The sequence below is a fragment of the Sylvia atricapilla genome, chromosome 4 (assembly GCF_009819655.1).
Source record: "Sylvia atricapilla isolate bSylAtr1 chromosome 4, bSylAtr1.pri, whole genome shotgun sequence".
Taxonomy (NCBI): Eukaryota; Metazoa; Chordata; class Aves; order Passeriformes; family Sylviidae; genus Sylvia; species Sylvia atricapilla.
Genome location: NC_089143.1, coordinates 58,870,657 through 58,888,657, shown reverse-complemented (window position 1 = coordinate 58,888,657; position 18,001 = coordinate 58,870,657). Strand labels below are relative to the sequence as shown.

Here is an 18,001-nt window from a genome sequence, read left to right as displayed (position 1 = left end):
TAGGACAGCATCCTCATCTCTGATAGTACGAGTTTATGTAAGCAGCTAAAGGCGCCAATGAAAAATAATTTATTTAAAATAGATAAGTACACTGATATAGTGTTAAAATGCATGCAGGATACAGTCCCAGAGACAAAACAAAGCCTGTGCATCATGTACCCAGGCCATAGGAGGACTCATTATAGCAACAATGATACATTCTGTATTCTGTAATGCAGAATGCAACCCTTGCAGCTGATAATCAAAAAGCTTTGGCAGGGTCCAGTACTATTAAAAATTAAGGAAGTAAAACACAGGTTGTTGTAAAGCATAAAGTAGCTCTAATATTAGCACATAAACATCTCACATCTTGAAAGCTAAGTCACACCACTTCTTGTAAGTACCTTTCAAGTTGATTAAAATCTCATTCACTCAGCTAAAGAATGCATCATTTATGAGTGCTCCCCAAAATTTTCTATGGGCAGATATTCTTATTCTACTCAAAAGATCCCTTTAATTCAACTTTTTAAACCTCTGTAGGAATAGTACAAGACACAGTGGACAGATCCCACAATACAGAAAACAACTCAAGATAAAAAATAACAAACAATCAAGAGTGAGAACTTCAGACATTCTAAACAAAGCATTTAGGATGTTTTAACAATATATTTTTTTTTTCAGATAAAGGTATATGCCAACTATTAACCTGTTTTGAAAACCCTTTCATAAACAAAAAATTCTTATTCATTACATATTCTCTTTGGCACACTACTCTCTTCATTTTTGTAAGCTAAATTGTTCAATTGAACCGTAAATTCAATTCTCTTCATGCCTAGCCTCCCCACCTTCCATGTCAGTATTTCTCCAGAAGGCAAGAGAAAACTCCCTTTAAACGAACATTGGAAGAATTTCACATCTGGAAGAGTATTAGTTACACTCTAAGTCACACTCAGTTGTTCCTAAAAGGACTTTACACGCTTTCTTTACTATGAAAAATGCTCAAATGAGGGGATTTAGAACTCATTAAATGTGACAGGAACATAGTGGTGTCAGATAGAACTATTTCTATTCTAACTTAGTATCAGTAGATGTTCCAGGCAATCAAGCAGATTAATAAATTATTTTTGATTATTAAGAGGACCCCTGAAGAAACCAAATTCTAACCAGCTCTTCAGAGTTTAAAAGGATTTAAATACAAGTAACTGAGAAAATGAGAAAATTGAGAAAACACAATCTTCAAAAAGAGACAATTTGCCAACATTATGAAAAGCAGGTCAAAGGAATGTCACAGATGTCCTGACAATTACCACAAAGTTAAAAAGCTCTTTTGCAGATTGCAACAGACCATGGTTCTTGCATAATATTGTATCAGAAAAGCTGATTAGCCTAAAAAAATTAATATTATAATCAAAACATGGAGAAATTTAACTCTGAGTGTTCACCTTCTTTCTCTATTTAGTGCAAAAGAAAAACAATTTCTAAGAACAATGAACTCTCTCCACACCAGAGAAAGGAAGTCATTGTCCAAGGAACATATGATGTATATTCATTCGTCTATAATTCTATAAATGCAATCCTATAACTAACTTGTCTTGTGCAGTGGTATATCTCATAAGATGTTCAACAAACTAGCTCCACAGTCACTATTAAATTCCAAACTCCTTAGTTACATACAAGACTAACTTGAATTTTAAGATGAAGCACAGGATATGAAACATAAGTTTATTTTTATACAACCTTTTCTCCCTCAAGACTTCCTCAATCTTATCTCCAAATCCCAATTGACTGTGGCTTCAAGCACACCACAGATTTTATCACTGATCACACTGGTGATGAAACAACAGATTTCAGCTCACAAGTTACATTTGCCTGAGCTGACAAAAGCTAACAGAAAGCAAACTGGGGTGGGGAAAGGATTAGCACATCAGCCTTTCATATCAGTTCAGTAAGAGCGGCTTAAAATACCATAAATCAAATCAGTGCATCTCTCCAAAAAGATAATCTCTTCAAATCTCCATGTAGAAAACTGTCAGCTTTGCAGTGAAGAGGCTGGACCTGTCCTCAAAGACCAAAGCCCTAAGCTTTCTTCTTTGGATACCCAAAACAAAATCTCTGAGACTAAAATAACTGAGTATTTGATACACAATCTTAGATAAAGAACCTAGACTTGGTTGCAAAAGGTTTGTGCAATACACAGCTGCTCTGCATCTTGTCATCTGCATTTAGAGCAACAAAAAAAGTCAAGAGAGAAAGAAAGCAGACTCACCTTTGCCTGCAGGCTGTGGGACTGCAAATCCAGGGAGCAGGAAGGGTACTCCAGTGGTAACACCCGCTGGCTTTAATTCATTGACACCGTATGTTGTTAAGGAAGTTATCAAATTAACTAAGTCCTTCAAAGCATCCTTAGATTCAGCTTCTTTTGCCTGTTCTAATCTAAAGAAAATACAACAGGAGCCAGTCAGCAGCACTAGTTTATCTGAACTCAAATCACTCTAGTAAGATCCATCTTATTCTATCAATTTAGAGACCAGTTTTACTGCCTTATTCCTACAGTATTTTCCATGTTCATATGTCACACCATTTGGACAAACACTGGACTTATAAAAGCAAACAGTTATTTGCCATAGGAATTTACCTCATAAATCTCTCCTTGAACTCAACAAATGCTGTTAAAAACCAAGACACATATAAATTACATTAAAAATCCTCTCACAGACATGAAGATAACTGTATAGGAAAGTACATGGATAGTCTGTAATTAAACAGATCTGTAATTAACTTGCTAGATTACATCTGCCACTTTGAGACTGAATATTTTGTGCTAGTGAAATAGGATCTTGGTAAAGGGCTAACACTTAAAAGCATGGGATGAAGCACCCTCACTAGAACTACAAAACTCTTATCACCTTTGAACACAAAAGAATGGAAATGTTAACAGCCCATTCTAGCCACTCTTTACTGACAGGACGCACCATCAGACCAAACGCTAAAAACCAACTCTGAATCATAAAACCATTCTCATTTTCCTGCTCCCTCACCACAAATAAAACCATGTTTAATTATGTACTAACTGTATAGCTCAGAATAAACTGGGGATCACATTTGTCTATTCACTCAGGCAGTGCAAAGCCCTGTGTTTGCTTCTTGTTGACAAGTGATTGTGGGAGCCCTTTACAAGCAGCTCATTCTGCATCCTCCATCTTCTTCTCAGTCACACGTGACTGAGAAAAGAACCTCCTCCAAACAGTCACTTCAGAAGCCCTGAGTTCACCTATGATCATTCCACTCATCTTCCACATACCCTGCCCTGTCACATCATCCAGGTGAAATTACCCAAGTGCTCCTCTTGTCCTCACATATCTTCTGCAATTTCTTACTGAGCTACCTCCTTCACAAGCGCTTCTGGTTTTCCAGTTCCAAAGCCTTTCCTCTTTGCAGTTTGAGACCCAATGTCCAGATTTCATACCCTTACTTGACAGTTATCTTCAAAAAAGTGCCCCAGAGCTGACCAAGTCTTTGTGGGTAAGTTTGAGCCAAAACAGGGAGAACGCATTACTGTGGTCCATCACTGACCAATACATGGGCTTACTCAAGATCACTGTTTTTTGAAAGGAACTATTTTCTTCCAGAAAACCACCTCAGGAAGAGATGAGGCTAACACATTCCTATGCTATTAAGCTTCACTGATGTCACCTGACGATCCCAGGCATCCCCCCTTTTCAATGAGACATGCAAATCTCCAGGCTACCTATGCATTTGGCAGGAATCTCCCATTCTTTGATTTAAGGATGAGCAAGCTCAGGAGAGAACTTGTTTAAAACACTCGATCTACAGAGAATCACTTTTGTACCTCAACATGCAACATGACAGCATGTTCACCTCCCATTTCCCTTAAACTGTGGCTCAAAGTTTCTGGAAAACAATTTGAATTACACTGTTTTGAATCAATGCATTAGTGAATAAAACGTACTCCAAAACTCCTCTTAGAGAACAAGAAAAATAACAATTCCTTAACAGGAATTAAGCTTTAGCTTTTGTGGCACCAAAGGTAACTTTTAAGTTACATAAGTAACTTTAAGTGTGATGAAAAATTTCAAATGCCATGTCTGTGTCTGGTACCCATCTAGAAAAAAAAAATGCCCCTCAGAAGTATACAAAGTAGTGGAAAATTTAAGTAAAATATTTGGATGCCAAAACTCAGCATACTAACACCAAAAATAGGAAGGTAACAATATTAACATTCCTCAGTAATAATGTCTTAAGCATCTTTGACCCAAATATACTTCGCTGGGTGGACACATAGTTACCCAGTATATACCTTGGATTTGTAAAATATATGTATTTTACAATAGCAACAGCTAAATGTTCTTCCTCAGAACTTCATATCCAAACAAAGCAACACAGATTGCCCATAGATTTTACACAAATAAAGCAACAGACACTTTCTTTTCTCAGTCAGAAAATTAAAGAAGTTTCTTTCATGGAAAGAAAAAAAGAGATCATGGATAGATCATACACCCAAGGTTTTTTTTGGGCAGGCATTTTCATTACCATATTTTTTAATCCATTAGCAGCTTAGAAGTACTTTTAATTAAAAAAATAAAATTATTCCCTCATAGCATGCACCACATTTACATATATAATTTTTCATTATGAAAGCATGATAAGACAATAATACAATTATAGAATTATTTTGGTTGGAAAAGACCTTCAAGATCATTAACTCCAGCTGTTAACCCAACACAGCCAAGCCCATCACTAAATCATCTCCTTAGACAAAACAAAAACTCCAATCAAACTCGAAAATCACTAGTTGCAGCCAAAATTTTATGTTCTGGATTCTCTCTAAATATTTAGGTCCAGTTGTTTTTAAGCAATTGCTTTCTTTACAAAGCAAGAAGGATTGAGTAATAAGGCAGTACTAAAGAACAAACAAGTTAAAGAATGTAGTTTCATAGATGGAGAGAAGCACAGAATTCATTACTTTGGTCCTAACATCTTCATTCTACAATGAGCTATAATCACTTATTTGTTTACACCTACTCATGTACTCTTTATTAAGAAAACCTCTTTGAAAAAGCTCAGTGATCAGTCTGCATTTCTTCAAGCACTTTTGCCTACCTGAGGAGGAGGTCACAGAGGAAGTTGTATCCTTGCCATATCCTAAAATCATCCAACAATGTTTGGGATACATCACTGGAGTCCTTGAGAAAACAAGAAAGTCCAGCAAACATCTCAACTATTTCTAGGGGAGAAAGGTCATCAGACTGCTGCATGTTCTGGACACACGTGGACAAACATTCCTTTTCTGAAAAGAAAATGCAGTGGAGAAATTTAGGATTTTACTGACATTAATGACAGCAAGAAGCATAACTAACACAGAAAACACAGCAATAAGGTAACTTATTCAAACATCTCTTGGCACAGAACACTTAATACTACTGGAGGATGAGAAGGATTCTCAAGTGGCTTTGGATCAGAACCCTAACCTCTTTGCCAATCTCTTCCTCCCTTTTACCACCTTTACTCTTCTAAGGAGGAAACAGTGTAGATAAATACTAATTTTTACCTAAAAAGTCCAACCAGATAACAGAATAAAAAGACAAATATGGCAACTGTAAGTAATTCTAAACCATATGTTTTTCTTTTAAAACACAATGTTATACAATGCACAGCACTGGAGTGTTATTAAAACTCTACATATAAACCTTTATACTATATCATTTTATTCCTGCTCTGGGGTTAACATTTCATTAGTTGGCATCAAAGAGAGATAACTTGCCTTGCCCTGCATAATTCTCACATTCCATCAAGTTCATTAGGTCAGTAACAAAGTTTTCACAAATCTATGGTGAGATTTTAAGTTTCACTCTGTATTAAAGATGCTCCCTTTAATTATTTGCTATTTTTACTTTGCAGCATGCACAACACAAGCACAAATCTTTCCAGCTATACTGATAACAAAATTTCACAGAGATTAAATCAAAGCATGAGAGGCTGAAAGGATGCTCCTCTGCATATGATGAAATATCTTAAAATTTTCCTGAATATAAGATGAGCCTTGTGACAGACGTTATCGCTTAAGTCAGGTTCACTTTTTTAATCAAAAAGCAAGAGGCAATGCTGACTGGTTTTCTTTTTAAGATTCCATTTCACATTTTAAAGAACCTCGAGTATCTTTTCACGTGCCAGTTTCACTCCTCTATGGATCAAGCCCATAAAGAAAAGCAATAAGGGTAACAGATATAATATGCCAAATGACAGCAAAACTCCAGTTATTTTCTTTGTTGCAATTAATAACCTCTTCACACATATACATACACCTTCTACACTCATCAAAAGCCCACTAGAAGCCTATCACCTTGTAAGTCCTATCTAAAAATACTCAACTGGTGGCAACGCTGTGCCTTTGAGTGATACTGTACATTCACATCTTCCTGACTGGAATTAGAAACACAGTGCTAGCACAAGAAAAACCACAGACTGAAATTTTCTGTGAAGTACATGGGTGCAGAGTGATGTATTTAATAAACCATTAAAGTGGTTCTGCAGAGCCTTGTAACTACTTGCTTCTCAGGGTGTGAGCTACCCAAAATTGTGGGTTTCTTTTTTTTCCAGTAGGTGTACACTGCTAAAATATATAAGGATGTTAGTTCACTTCAACAGTCAGTCCAATTGAAAAATTATAAATGTTTCCAATGTATCCCTACAGTCTAAAAGCCTTAAATTTAATACTAGAAACATATTTTATCGTATTTCTTACCTCAAGTCCTACACAACCAAACACCCATACAGTTTTCAACTAACGCAAAAAAAGAATAATTGGTATGCAAAGCTACTTCCAGGCAGCTAATATTCTCTCCAACACAGGTTTTCATCTGCAAGTTGTTGTGAACCAGATTAGCCTGCCTCTTTATCAGCTCCTTGCAAAGATGGATGATGAGTAAAGTACTAGTTTTATTAGCTACCAAAATCTGTAACCAGCTACAAAATTGTCCCTGTACACTACAGTTTCCATGCCAGCAACAACCAGGATCTACTTGTCTTAAAAAAATGGACAGGAGACAAACTGGAATGAGTCTGCATGCTTCATTCATTTGGTGACTTAAAGGTTGGATTAAGCCAAATGAACCAAATTAAGCCACTTTAACTAGGCCTTCAGGATGCACAAAATCTTTAATCTGTAATCTCTGAGGCAAGCTGGGGAACACAAGGGCCCAGCAGAAGAAATGCAGGCTGACTGAAGTGTCAGCAATCCAGTCAGAGAAAGAACACAGGGGGCTCCAAACCCATCCAGCACAGGTGTGGTTCTCAGCCAAGCAAAGAGCCTCCATGGGCCAGGCCATGGAACAACATCACTGGGTTGGGAAAGCTGGGCTGGACCACAGGGGAGGAAGACAGCTGCCTGTTAAGGTTAATGCATCTTCACAGCAAATATTTTTCAATACAGGCAGTTACTGAAAGGCTTTGCTTTTGCTTATCATGAACTCTACAGTAAAACATGAGAGGAAACTACCCTTGCAGGTTAAATGGAAACGTGAATGAGACAAACTCGGCTATAATCACCTCTCTCAATACACAAGGGCTTAGAAATGTTACCTGTACATAAATAAGCACATGTCTAAACTAAAAGCCTGGAAGCCTCCCTATTATTTTCATGCCTACTTCCCAAATAAAACCATGAAAAAAAAAATCAGTAGAAAATCCCAATGAATACTACTGAGGAAAGACACATACCATGGATGTATTTCACTACATTGACACTAAGGCCGTGACGAGATATGGTCATTAGTACTTCTCCTGCACTCTTCCTCCAAGGCAGGTTATAGGGAGGGCACCATGAGGTTATTGCACTGAACAGAAGCTGGAGATCATCCTTCTGAGCCAGTTCTTCCGCCGGGGACACGAAACTGCACAATTTTACTAGGATCTGAAACAGGAAGTCATTCAACAACTAGCATTAATACCTTTATCATTGCTAATTTTGCCTGGACTTAGTAAAAGGTGAAACACCCTTCCACTAATGGAACACATTAAAAAAGGTAATGTGCTGTCTTCCTTGGTGTGCTTCTGTACTTTGAACACAAGACAAGGTTATTTGACACAAGTCCCAGTTCAGTTTAAAATGCTTACCAGAAGACTGGAAGCAGAGTTTAAATCTCTTAGACTGACACAGCATATTTGCATGGATACCAGGATATTCCATTCTTGGACAATCTGCCTAATTTGCAGGTCCAAATTGTGCACACAGGGAGCAGCTCTGTGAGGCAAACTGCTGTAACCCTTCCTAATGGAGGAAGAAGGCTATTGATGGGTTGTTGGCAGAGCAGCGACCATAACATCTTGGTCAAATTAAGTTTGTCAGGAAAGGCTACAGCAAAACTGCAGACCCACCTGAATAATTTGCATCTGAACCTGAATTTCCTAATTACCAAAACAAAATGCAGCCATACAAGTGAAGCTACTGCGTCGCACTCCCTTTTCTGCATGTTTTGAGGATGTCTGATCTTTTGCATCTTATGCAGGAAAAACTCAGGCTCCTTCTCAGAAAACTAGAGGGAGGCTGTCTGCAACTGGAGGGGGATGTCAGAAACCTCACCCATTCCAGTCAGCTCCTTTGAGAGCACCACTTTATTATCAGTACTAGTGGTTTTTACTACATCTATTTCAATCAGTAACAGCCAAAGATAACGAGAACTAAGACCAGCTAGATGAAAACAGAATAGTAGTCCACATGTTGCTCCTTTGAAGTATCTGTGCAGAAGAGCTGCATGCATTTCTGTGCAGGAGGTATTTCCCAAAGACAAAAACTAGAGGAGTGGAAATTTAACCTCAGCTGTGCTTGCAGGAAAATCCACCTCTCTCTTAGCCATGAGTTTTTTAATAATCAAGGAAGAGTAAAACTGGACCAAGTGAAAAGTTTCTAGACTTTGCTCACACAAAGTACTTACTTTCCTCTGGCAAATTCCCTGACCTATTTTACCTTTCTTACCTGTACAAAGACTTTCTGTAGCAGCGCTCGGCGCTCTGCGAGAGGTAGTTCATTCTGTGCTCCCCCAACTACCTCAGGCACGTGTGGAAGGTCAAAAAACAGATATAGACATTTAACAAGTGTGGAAGGCACTGACATTGTAGTCATGCAGTCCACGGTTTTCTGAGGAAGAAGAAAACACAGCAAAAAATACCAGTTCAGCATATTATATATTCAAAACATCAATAATAACGCAGTTGATTGAAATGCTGGTGTTTCTTTCTCACACCTTTGGTGAGGTGTTGACACAGCCACCATCTATTCTTGAGAGCCTATCCAAACAGTAATCTTAAAAATAAGATGATTTATTTAGGTGACAACAGTACTGCATAGCCACAGTTCAGAGCAGTCATTGCACAGGACAGAAACAAAACCTGTCAGTCTCTGCCAACAGAAGTTAACAAGTTAATTACAAGACCTTCAGCCAAGCCCTCATTAGCTACCAATTCTTTGTAACAGGAGAAATGGGAGTGGGAGGAGGACTATTCAATTTATGCTCTCACTTGGCAAGAAGGTGTAAGGAGCTATAAGAAGCAGGCACTAGAAAACATGAAAGCATCAGTGGGAAGAAAAGGCAAATTGAAAGCTGGTGACATACTAAAACAGAGAGAAGATGATGTGCTGAATTACAAAGGCAGATTAGAGCAGAAATAACAAACCACACAGCTGCCCAGTGTACTGCCAGAGACAGCTCCCTGATGGAGGGCAGCACCAGAAGCAGAGGCAGGAATGATTCACTACCACCCACTCATCACTGCTGCTGGCCTTGCTTTTTACAACTCCTGTGGCCCTCCTCCAGTGAGGTGTGCAAAGTTCAAGGACTGAACTATTTAGGTACTGTATGTGCCATGAATCTCATGGGGCACTAAGCAGCAGTACGCAAGAGAAGCCTTTGGGCAGCAATACAAGTTGCATGCATTATTCAAAAGAACATGATAAATTAAAGTCTCAAAAATACTTTTTTTTTCAGGCAACTGAAACCACAAGGAGCTAAAGAAGTCCTGTGGCAGTATAAGAGAAAGAGGATCTTAAAACAGAAAACCAGAATATAGTTACATTTCTAGTGAGAGTTCATGCAGTTCATTTTATTATTGCTTCGGTCTCTTCCACCCCATAATTTACTTTTAGCTTTGCTGTTTCAGACTAACCTGTCCTGATGAAGCTAGTAAATTGATTGTGGTGAGCAGCATCCAACCTCTACTTGCTTCTTCACTTTGATTGACCTCCAGAAACTGGACTATGGCACGACTTGCAGCCTCTGTGGGAGGCAGTAAAAAGAAGTAAAAGCAGTAAGAATTCAATGCAGAAGAGAACACATCCTCCCAGCAGCCCCAAGCACTGAGCATAAATCCACCTTTACAGCACTACTTGAAAAAAGGCCTAGGCTTGGGCCTATGCTTTCCAGACACACACTCCAGTCTTACACACACACTTGGCTTTGACACTGGCAAGGCTGTAAAAAGTACATTCTTTGGTCAGGCATCATCCTTTGACCAGCAGACAGATTTCAGTAACCTACAGCAACTTCTGTTTGACTAGTTTTGCTTTATCAAATACAATATACTTTTCCCAAAGACACGAAGTCACCATCAGTTAGTGGCCTCCACGGAAATAGCTGAAATTTCTGAAAAAAAGCACTGCACTGAAACAACAGTATGAAGGACAATGGGGATTGTAGGGAAGGAGAGGTGCTGAAAGACAAAAGGAATAAAAAAAAACAGGGGGAAAAGTAACATTAAGACTATAATCAGCAATTACCACATCCCCATCCTACATTTTTTGAGAATGAAAATAGTAACAGCTTATGGATAATTCTTATGATTGAGGACCACTTCTGGATGCTATTTCATATCAGTCAGAGCCAAAGACAAATACTCAGCCTAGTAAACAAGTTATCAGCTTCAATAAATAAATCAAGAGAAAATGCAACTCTATTTCACTGCTGCCTGAATGCATACTTATGTAAGAAGTCTATAATGCCAGTTGTGATGTCTGTCCATTACCTTTAAGAGACATCTGAAAACATTTTTCATTAATAACTGTGTATCAATCATCTCCTCTGCTTTTAGTGTCAACTGGGACAGAACAGGAAGGTGAGTAATATCACATAAAAAAGAAATTACAAAGGAATTACTAATGGAGGAATAAATCTGCAACTGAAGAAAAATCCAATTTTAATATTGCCTTGTTTGGTTCATCTGCTGCTAAGATTCCCCAGCACACACCTGGGAAGGAGTTCATTTGAAAGGCAGCACATTTCATACGGCAAAGTACTTATCAAACTTGTAGTATCAACTACATTGAGAAGATCACTTTCTGAAGCATCATATTGTAAGCTCTGCAGATTTGGTTATTTGTGCAATGGCTCCTCTCTCATGTTTTTGCCTGGCAGACTTCTTCCCATAACAGACTTTTGTACAAAACATTGGCTTTTCCAATTCTGGTGCTAAAGTAAGGAGAGTCCCCTACCACTTCCCTCCATGATACTGAGATAAAGCTTGAGATACCAAGGTGAAAGGTTAGGCAATTTATAAAACTCACACAAACAAGGACAGGTAGGAATTTCCCAGCATGCTGACCTGAAACTATCAGTGCAAAGCACTGGCCCAGGTGGTTGGGAACATGAACAGGTCAACTTAGAAAGCACCACAGCCATGACACAGTTGCATTTCCTACACTAAAGGCATAGGCAAAGTGCCAGAATTCCTGACAAAAGCCATTTTTCCTCAGTTCTGAGAGCTAAGCACGTCTAAACATACACTGCTGCTACAAGGACAGTGCCCCACCAGCCCAGCATGAGGTGTGATTTTGTAGGCCTGTTCTCCTTCTATCCCACCACAGACAGAGCTGGGCAATCAGCCTCTGCCTTCCAAGACTGGTACCACACTGGGTGTGCACAGCCTCCTTTGGGCACAGTTTCCAAAGTCACTTGTGGAACGAGGGCTCATCCAGTCATCTTTGAAAGTTAACTCAGGGGTTAAGCCCATGCTTCTGAAAAAGTTGTCATGCTGCTGGCATCCTGGCATAGCAATGGAACACTATAAATAGCAGTTTCAAAACTGTCACTCTTAATTAAGCACTACCTAAAACACAGACAGCATTTTAAGTGCTGGAAGACATTCTCTTGTCATCTGCTCTGAGCAAATTTGATAGCGCTATCATTTAGGATTAACTTCTATCATCAGCATTAGTCTTAATTTATTCCTTATACCTTTCCCCTGTTTTTCAAGTGCCCAAGGTATCATTTAATATAACATGCTCTATGTGCCTCACTCAGATGTCCTTAGCCCTTCAACTTCTGCTGCAGAAGAAAGCCAATTCAAGAGCAGGATATGCTAACCAGTAAAAACAGCAAAAAGGCAAAGAGAAAAACCCATAAAATAATATGTAAATAAACCTATTGTGACAACTGTGCAAGAATGTACACATGAGTCACCATGATTATGTGGTTACATGGTTAATAACACGGGAGTCAGATTTTCCAGCATGGAATCAGTATATATGAGATAGAGGCTTGGTAGAATCAAAGAACAAAATTTGTTTCACATGCAAGAGGTGCATTGCGTCCTGGACTTCAGAAAATCAACAGGTAGCAAGCAAGGGAATTAGCCTCATTCAGATGGATAGAAAAAAAATCAGTGCTACAAGCACTGCAAGCAATGTTCTTGTCTATAGCAATAGCACTAAGGGCAAATTCAGTACAAGCTTTTAGTTAAATGGTCTAGAACGATAAACAGCATATAATAGCATCATCAGACTCCTGTACAGCTTATTCTGGAGGGGAATATTAGTGAAAAAAGAATCTGTGCACTTGCCAAGGGTGGGAGGGGAGGTGCAGTAAAAGGTATGGATGGGTGTGTCAGGAGGTGATGAAGGTTAGGCTGAAGTCAGGGATCCCTCTAATGGAGCCTTCCAGAAATCTCTGCTACTTTTGAGAAGTATCTGATGACACAGCCAGGTACCTAAAGTTACAGAGTACAAATAATTCCAACTACCTAGATAGTAAGAGAGAAGTATCAGCCCAAATAAAAACGTGATGGCACAAAGTCTGCCTTCCATCAGCAGGAGCAGTTGGGCTGTCACCACACATGGTGGATATGAAGTGGCTGATGCCTTTGGATGAGCAGCCTTCCATTTCTGCACACTGCAAAGATAAAACAAATCAACTGTGCCAGCTTCTAGCCTCACTAATGCAGATGATAAAAAAATAGGCTTTCTAGGATCTCTTACAAAGCCTCTATGTTGCACTGCACTTGCCTTGCATAAGATCTGGTAGAAAACATCAAAAGTAAACAGAAAATTGAACAAAAATACTAAGACATAGGAGCTGTTGATCGGAACTGGCTCCTGATAAATAGTAGCTGACAAGACTCTTTTTCCTTTTCAGAGTAATTTCAATAAACATAAACCAGAATCACCTTGTGAAGCCAAGTTCCCCACAGAATAGGAAAAACATATAAATGTAATGAAAAAACCAAGATGTGCAATGCCAGCATGTGAAATAATTTCCAACAGTCTCCTCTCAGCAGAAGAAAAGTTAACATACTAAAAAGTCTGAAAGCAGCTCCTAAGTGCACTTATTTTAATGACAAAGATCCTCCCCTATCAGGAAAACTTCAGACTTTTCAGGGGAGCAGCCTGAAAGGACCTTAGCAGCAGAAGATGATTCCTCCAACTATGATCTATAATTCACTCAAACACATTTAACAAATTACACTAACTTCTGTGGATTGAGGATAAACATAAAATTAGTTTTGCTGATGTGACAGAGATAAACTAGGGGAAAAAAACCCCAACAAACTAACAACAAAAAAACCCCAACATACCAAAAAGAACAATTCAACAAAAACAGAGTTTGCAGATCGATGGAACTTTAAGAAGAATAAAGGTAGGCATTGTCAGAGGCTAAATACAAACCACTGATGTGGTTTTCTGCAATGATGATGAATGTTTATCAGCTTCATCTCCCAAAATGGTTTGAAGATGAGATAATGATAGCCTTTCAGCAGATCTGCTAGAAAAATGCCCAAAGAGGTTAAAAGCATTCTCAGTAGTGAAACAGTTTGAGTAGATCCGTGAAATTGAGAGGAAAAGAAAGAAACTCGGGATAGAACCCCTTCCCCCACAAAAAACCACAAAGTAAAAAAAACTTTTAAAAAAACAAAGAAAAAAACACCAAAAAAACCCAAAAGAGGGGGGAAAAAATCCATTTGAAACCAAATCAACCCATTCCTCCTTCCTTCCCCCCAAAATCACTACAACATTCAGAGGATAAAACAACTGAAAGTGCTGGAGGTGGGAAGGATTAGCTGAACAGCCTAGTAGTACAGCAAAAATAAATCAAGCATTCAATAGTAAGTACTGAAACAAATACAAAGAGAAAATGCTGTAAATATGAAAATAAAAACTGACTGAAATTAATAGACACATAACTTAACTGAACTTAAAAGGTACACAAAATAGTGGCGTACACTAACTAGCCAAATAAAATCATTAAAAAAACCAAATAAACTTTTGAAACTGTCTTTGTAAAGAGGCTAAAAAGTTCCAGACCTGGGATGTACCACTCTGCTTTCTCATTGTTCAGTTTTCTACCCCTCCTCAGTTTCACCTGTCTTTACAACCACTTACTCATATTCTGCCTGCAGTATGACTCTGCGGGTAGCAGGACTGCCCATCGCTTGGGGAATCATTCACAATCTCCCCGGGATAAATGTTACTACATTAAATAATGGGCCCTGACTGGATGTCATTTGGTGCATTCAAGATGCAGAGCTAGAAATCCATTTTAGTGAAAACGGAATAACCACTACCAGGTACCAAATCACAGGTTTGCAAATGCTCAACTGATGAAATATGAGAAGCTGAACACCGAGGTTGTGGGTTCAGTTCACATAGGGGCCACCGACTTAAGAGTTGGACTCGATGATCCTTGTGCTCCCTTCCAACTCAGAATATTCTTCAATTCCTTCCTCAGGAGCTTTAGTTAAAAGATATGGTCTTGGAATATCTGCAAAATCACAGAATCACCAACTGCATCCATGTCTTTGGAAAAATACATTAAACAAAAGTGTTACTTCCTCTCCAGCCAAAGTAACCATATTGATTCTACCAAGTTTCAGCCATCCCTGTTCATTTTCTCAGAAGTCTTTTTCAGCTCTGAGCCAGATGCACTTGCTCCCAAAAGAAAGGTTCATTTCAGAACTGAGACTACACTACCAAAGAGATGTTTGAACATAGATTTTATATAGTACTACCACAACTTTTTGATCAATTCAGACACAAAATTGGACTTCTTTGTGGCAAATGTGGAAGCTAAAAATCTCAGGTATATAGAGCTATCTCACCCACGACCCCACCATCATCTAAACGGATTAGATACTCCATGGCAAGGGAGACTATTCACTAATCCTCACTGCTGTCACCTGAAAATCATCACTTTTGTACAGCAAAGACTGAAACCTGCAAGATATTTCAACTGCTTTTTCAGATTTTTCTTACTATCCCTACCAGAGAAATAAGGCAGTTGAAACTGTAGCTGAACACAAAACTACAATAGCAATGTTCAGAGACCACTTAAGACAGGGTGCTGGCACAGTTACTACTGAATCACAAAACACTGTTCTGAGAAAACTACTACAGTCTGCCAAGAATAACTGAGATATGCCTGCACCATGGCAGGCATTACTTACACAGCTATTAGCATAAATATTCAAAGGGCTGATGAAAATAATTGCCCTGTGTTCCATTATCAGATGGAGTAGGGAAAAAAAAAAAAAAAGGAAAAAAAAAAAAAAAAGAAAAAAAGAAAAAGGGAAAAAACCTGAACAACCACAACATACTGACAGGCAAGATTTAACCATATCACGTTCCCCGCTGTAAAATACTGCCAACACATTTAAAGAAATCAAGTTCTTGCAAAATTTTTTCCCTGTCATTAACTATCCAAAGTTGACTTCTGACTGTATGGAAAGCTTGTCTCTAACACAGCTATTTTGTTGACTTACATGGGGCACTTCACATCATCAGGAAGTTGCACTTGTATATTAGCAGACACATTTCCTGCATGCTGTTGTTACTGAATTTTTTATTTCTAAAAACTCACTAGGAGACAGTGTGATAGGAGATAGATAATAACACATCCAAACCACTACCATCAACAAAAATCTACCTCTGACTTGTGAGGTTTAAAGAACTGGATTATCTTAGAGAACAAGTAAAGCTATGGCTGAAGTAATAAACACACAAAAATGGTTATTCCCAGCAGAATCCAACTGACTAGCAGGCATAACAGATGTTCCCTGGGAAAAAAGGTCAAGTGAACACCTCCATTCTGCCAGCACGGCTGTTGGACATTTACTTCCCCCAATACTCAAAGAAAAGACATTTTGCGCCTGTTTACCCATAGAGAACAGGTTTTGTCTATGATATCTGTTTAGCCATCTGGAATGTTTCACTGTTAGTCACTCTACTTAAAATGGAAATATATTGTAATTGGCACAGTTTGTGACTCCTGACTTCCTGCACAATAATTTTCACAGTCTTTTCCAGTCCTCATTTACCACCAAATTCAAACTGAGAACACAGCACAGATCTTAAAATTATCTAGTCGGGAAAGACTTGATACTTCTTGGAAGCATTCCTCTTCAGAAAAGGAAGTCTAAGAGGAAAGCTAATCGAACAGTCCTCTTGGTGCATTGTCGTCAGTTATGCAACTGCCAATACAAGATCAGTTTCTGATACATTCAGGGGTCAACAGAATCAAATCTCACCCTGACATTTAATAACCAGACAAGAAGAGGAGTCCACTGACATTTTTCTAGGGCTGGTAGTGTTGGCTCTAATGTGGGAATTGCTGTACTTTCACATCTTATTAGCTTCCTGGCCAGTAGCTAATTTAAAATGCAGAGTTTTGGAATGTTAACATATCCAAGTGACACAACACACCACCAACGGGCACCTCAGGCAAGATACAGCAGCTGTTCACATGCATGTTCTTGGCCTCCTTCTCCTAGTAGGTCATGCAACTCAGTTCACGCCTCTGTCTGTCATCTCTTGGAATTTTGTGGAACTCTGCTTTCTCCATAACCCAGGGAGGAAACACTTAACCTCTTCCTCTTTCTCTCAGTCCAAAGGAACAAAAGAGTACACATCTTCCTTGCTAAAAATTCTGTTTCTGAGCCTGCACAGTTGCTGTGAATGGCAATATTCTGACTGATCTGAAAATCACAATGCACAGATGTGGGGAAGGCCACCCTCCTGCCCCATGCAATACCTGTGGACTTATTTGATGCTCTCCGTCGGATTTCAGTCACCATCAGTCGTGACACTTGAGTAGTAAACTGCAGGAGGTCAGAAAATTTCTCTGTCATAGTACTTGGAGGAGCATTTCCAAACACCTAAACCAAGAGAAAAATGGAGGCATTAAAATCATTCAATTTACAAACTACCATGTTTCTCTGTGAAGAGGTATTCCTATGGAGATTACAAGTTTTTCTTTACATGCTGCAGCATTCATCACTGCACTGGTTTGCACAGTCCATGCTCTAAGATATGTTTAGAGCTGGAATTCAAACCTCATTCAGGGAGGTAAAATGTGATGAATGGAGGGGAAAAGAGAGTTGTACATTTTCTTGAAAGATGAAAACACTGCAGAACCCCAAAAGATGGAGACTGCACTTAATGGAGTAAAGAACAGGTACCAGACCAAATTCTTCAACAGAACTCCTGCTTTTAAGATCAGCTCATTCACTACCTATTGGACCTCAATAGAATGACATGTCTTAAGTCTTTTAAAAGGACTAAGAATCAGAATTGCCCTGTTACATCCTCCCTCAATAAACTGACAATACCAGGAAGCCTCCCATGTTGCTGATAACCCAAGGACTTACTCTCCTCTTCTGAGATCCTCCTGAACACAACAGCAGGCTTTTTTATAATAAACTGTCACTTAATTCTAATAACTTATTCTTCACGATTAAGCATTGATTT

General features: G+C 38.8%; 1 protein-coding gene across 8 annotated transcripts in view; it reads right to left on the bottom strand.

The window, feature by feature from the left end:
* WDFY3 (WD repeat and FYVE domain containing 3) overlaps positions 1-18,001 on the bottom strand; it is a 153,114-nt gene that overhangs the window by 78,887 nt on the left and 56,226 nt on the right. For all 8 annotated transcript variants that reach the window (XM_066318052.1, XM_066318045.1, XM_066318048.1 and 5 more), the window contains 6 exons: positions 17,286-17,409; positions 10,159-10,268; positions 8,972-9,133; positions 7,717-7,909; positions 5,101-5,287; positions 2,246-2,412 (listed from right to left, as the gene is read on the bottom strand). In XM_066318052.1, the coding sequence (XP_066174149.1) occupies positions 2,246-2,412; positions 5,101-5,287; positions 7,717-7,909; positions 8,972-9,133; positions 10,159-10,268; positions 17,286-17,409 (943 nt within the window). The remainder of the gene's footprint in view (positions 1-2,245; positions 2,413-5,100; positions 5,288-7,716; positions 7,910-8,971; positions 9,134-10,158; positions 10,269-17,285; positions 17,410-18,001) is intronic.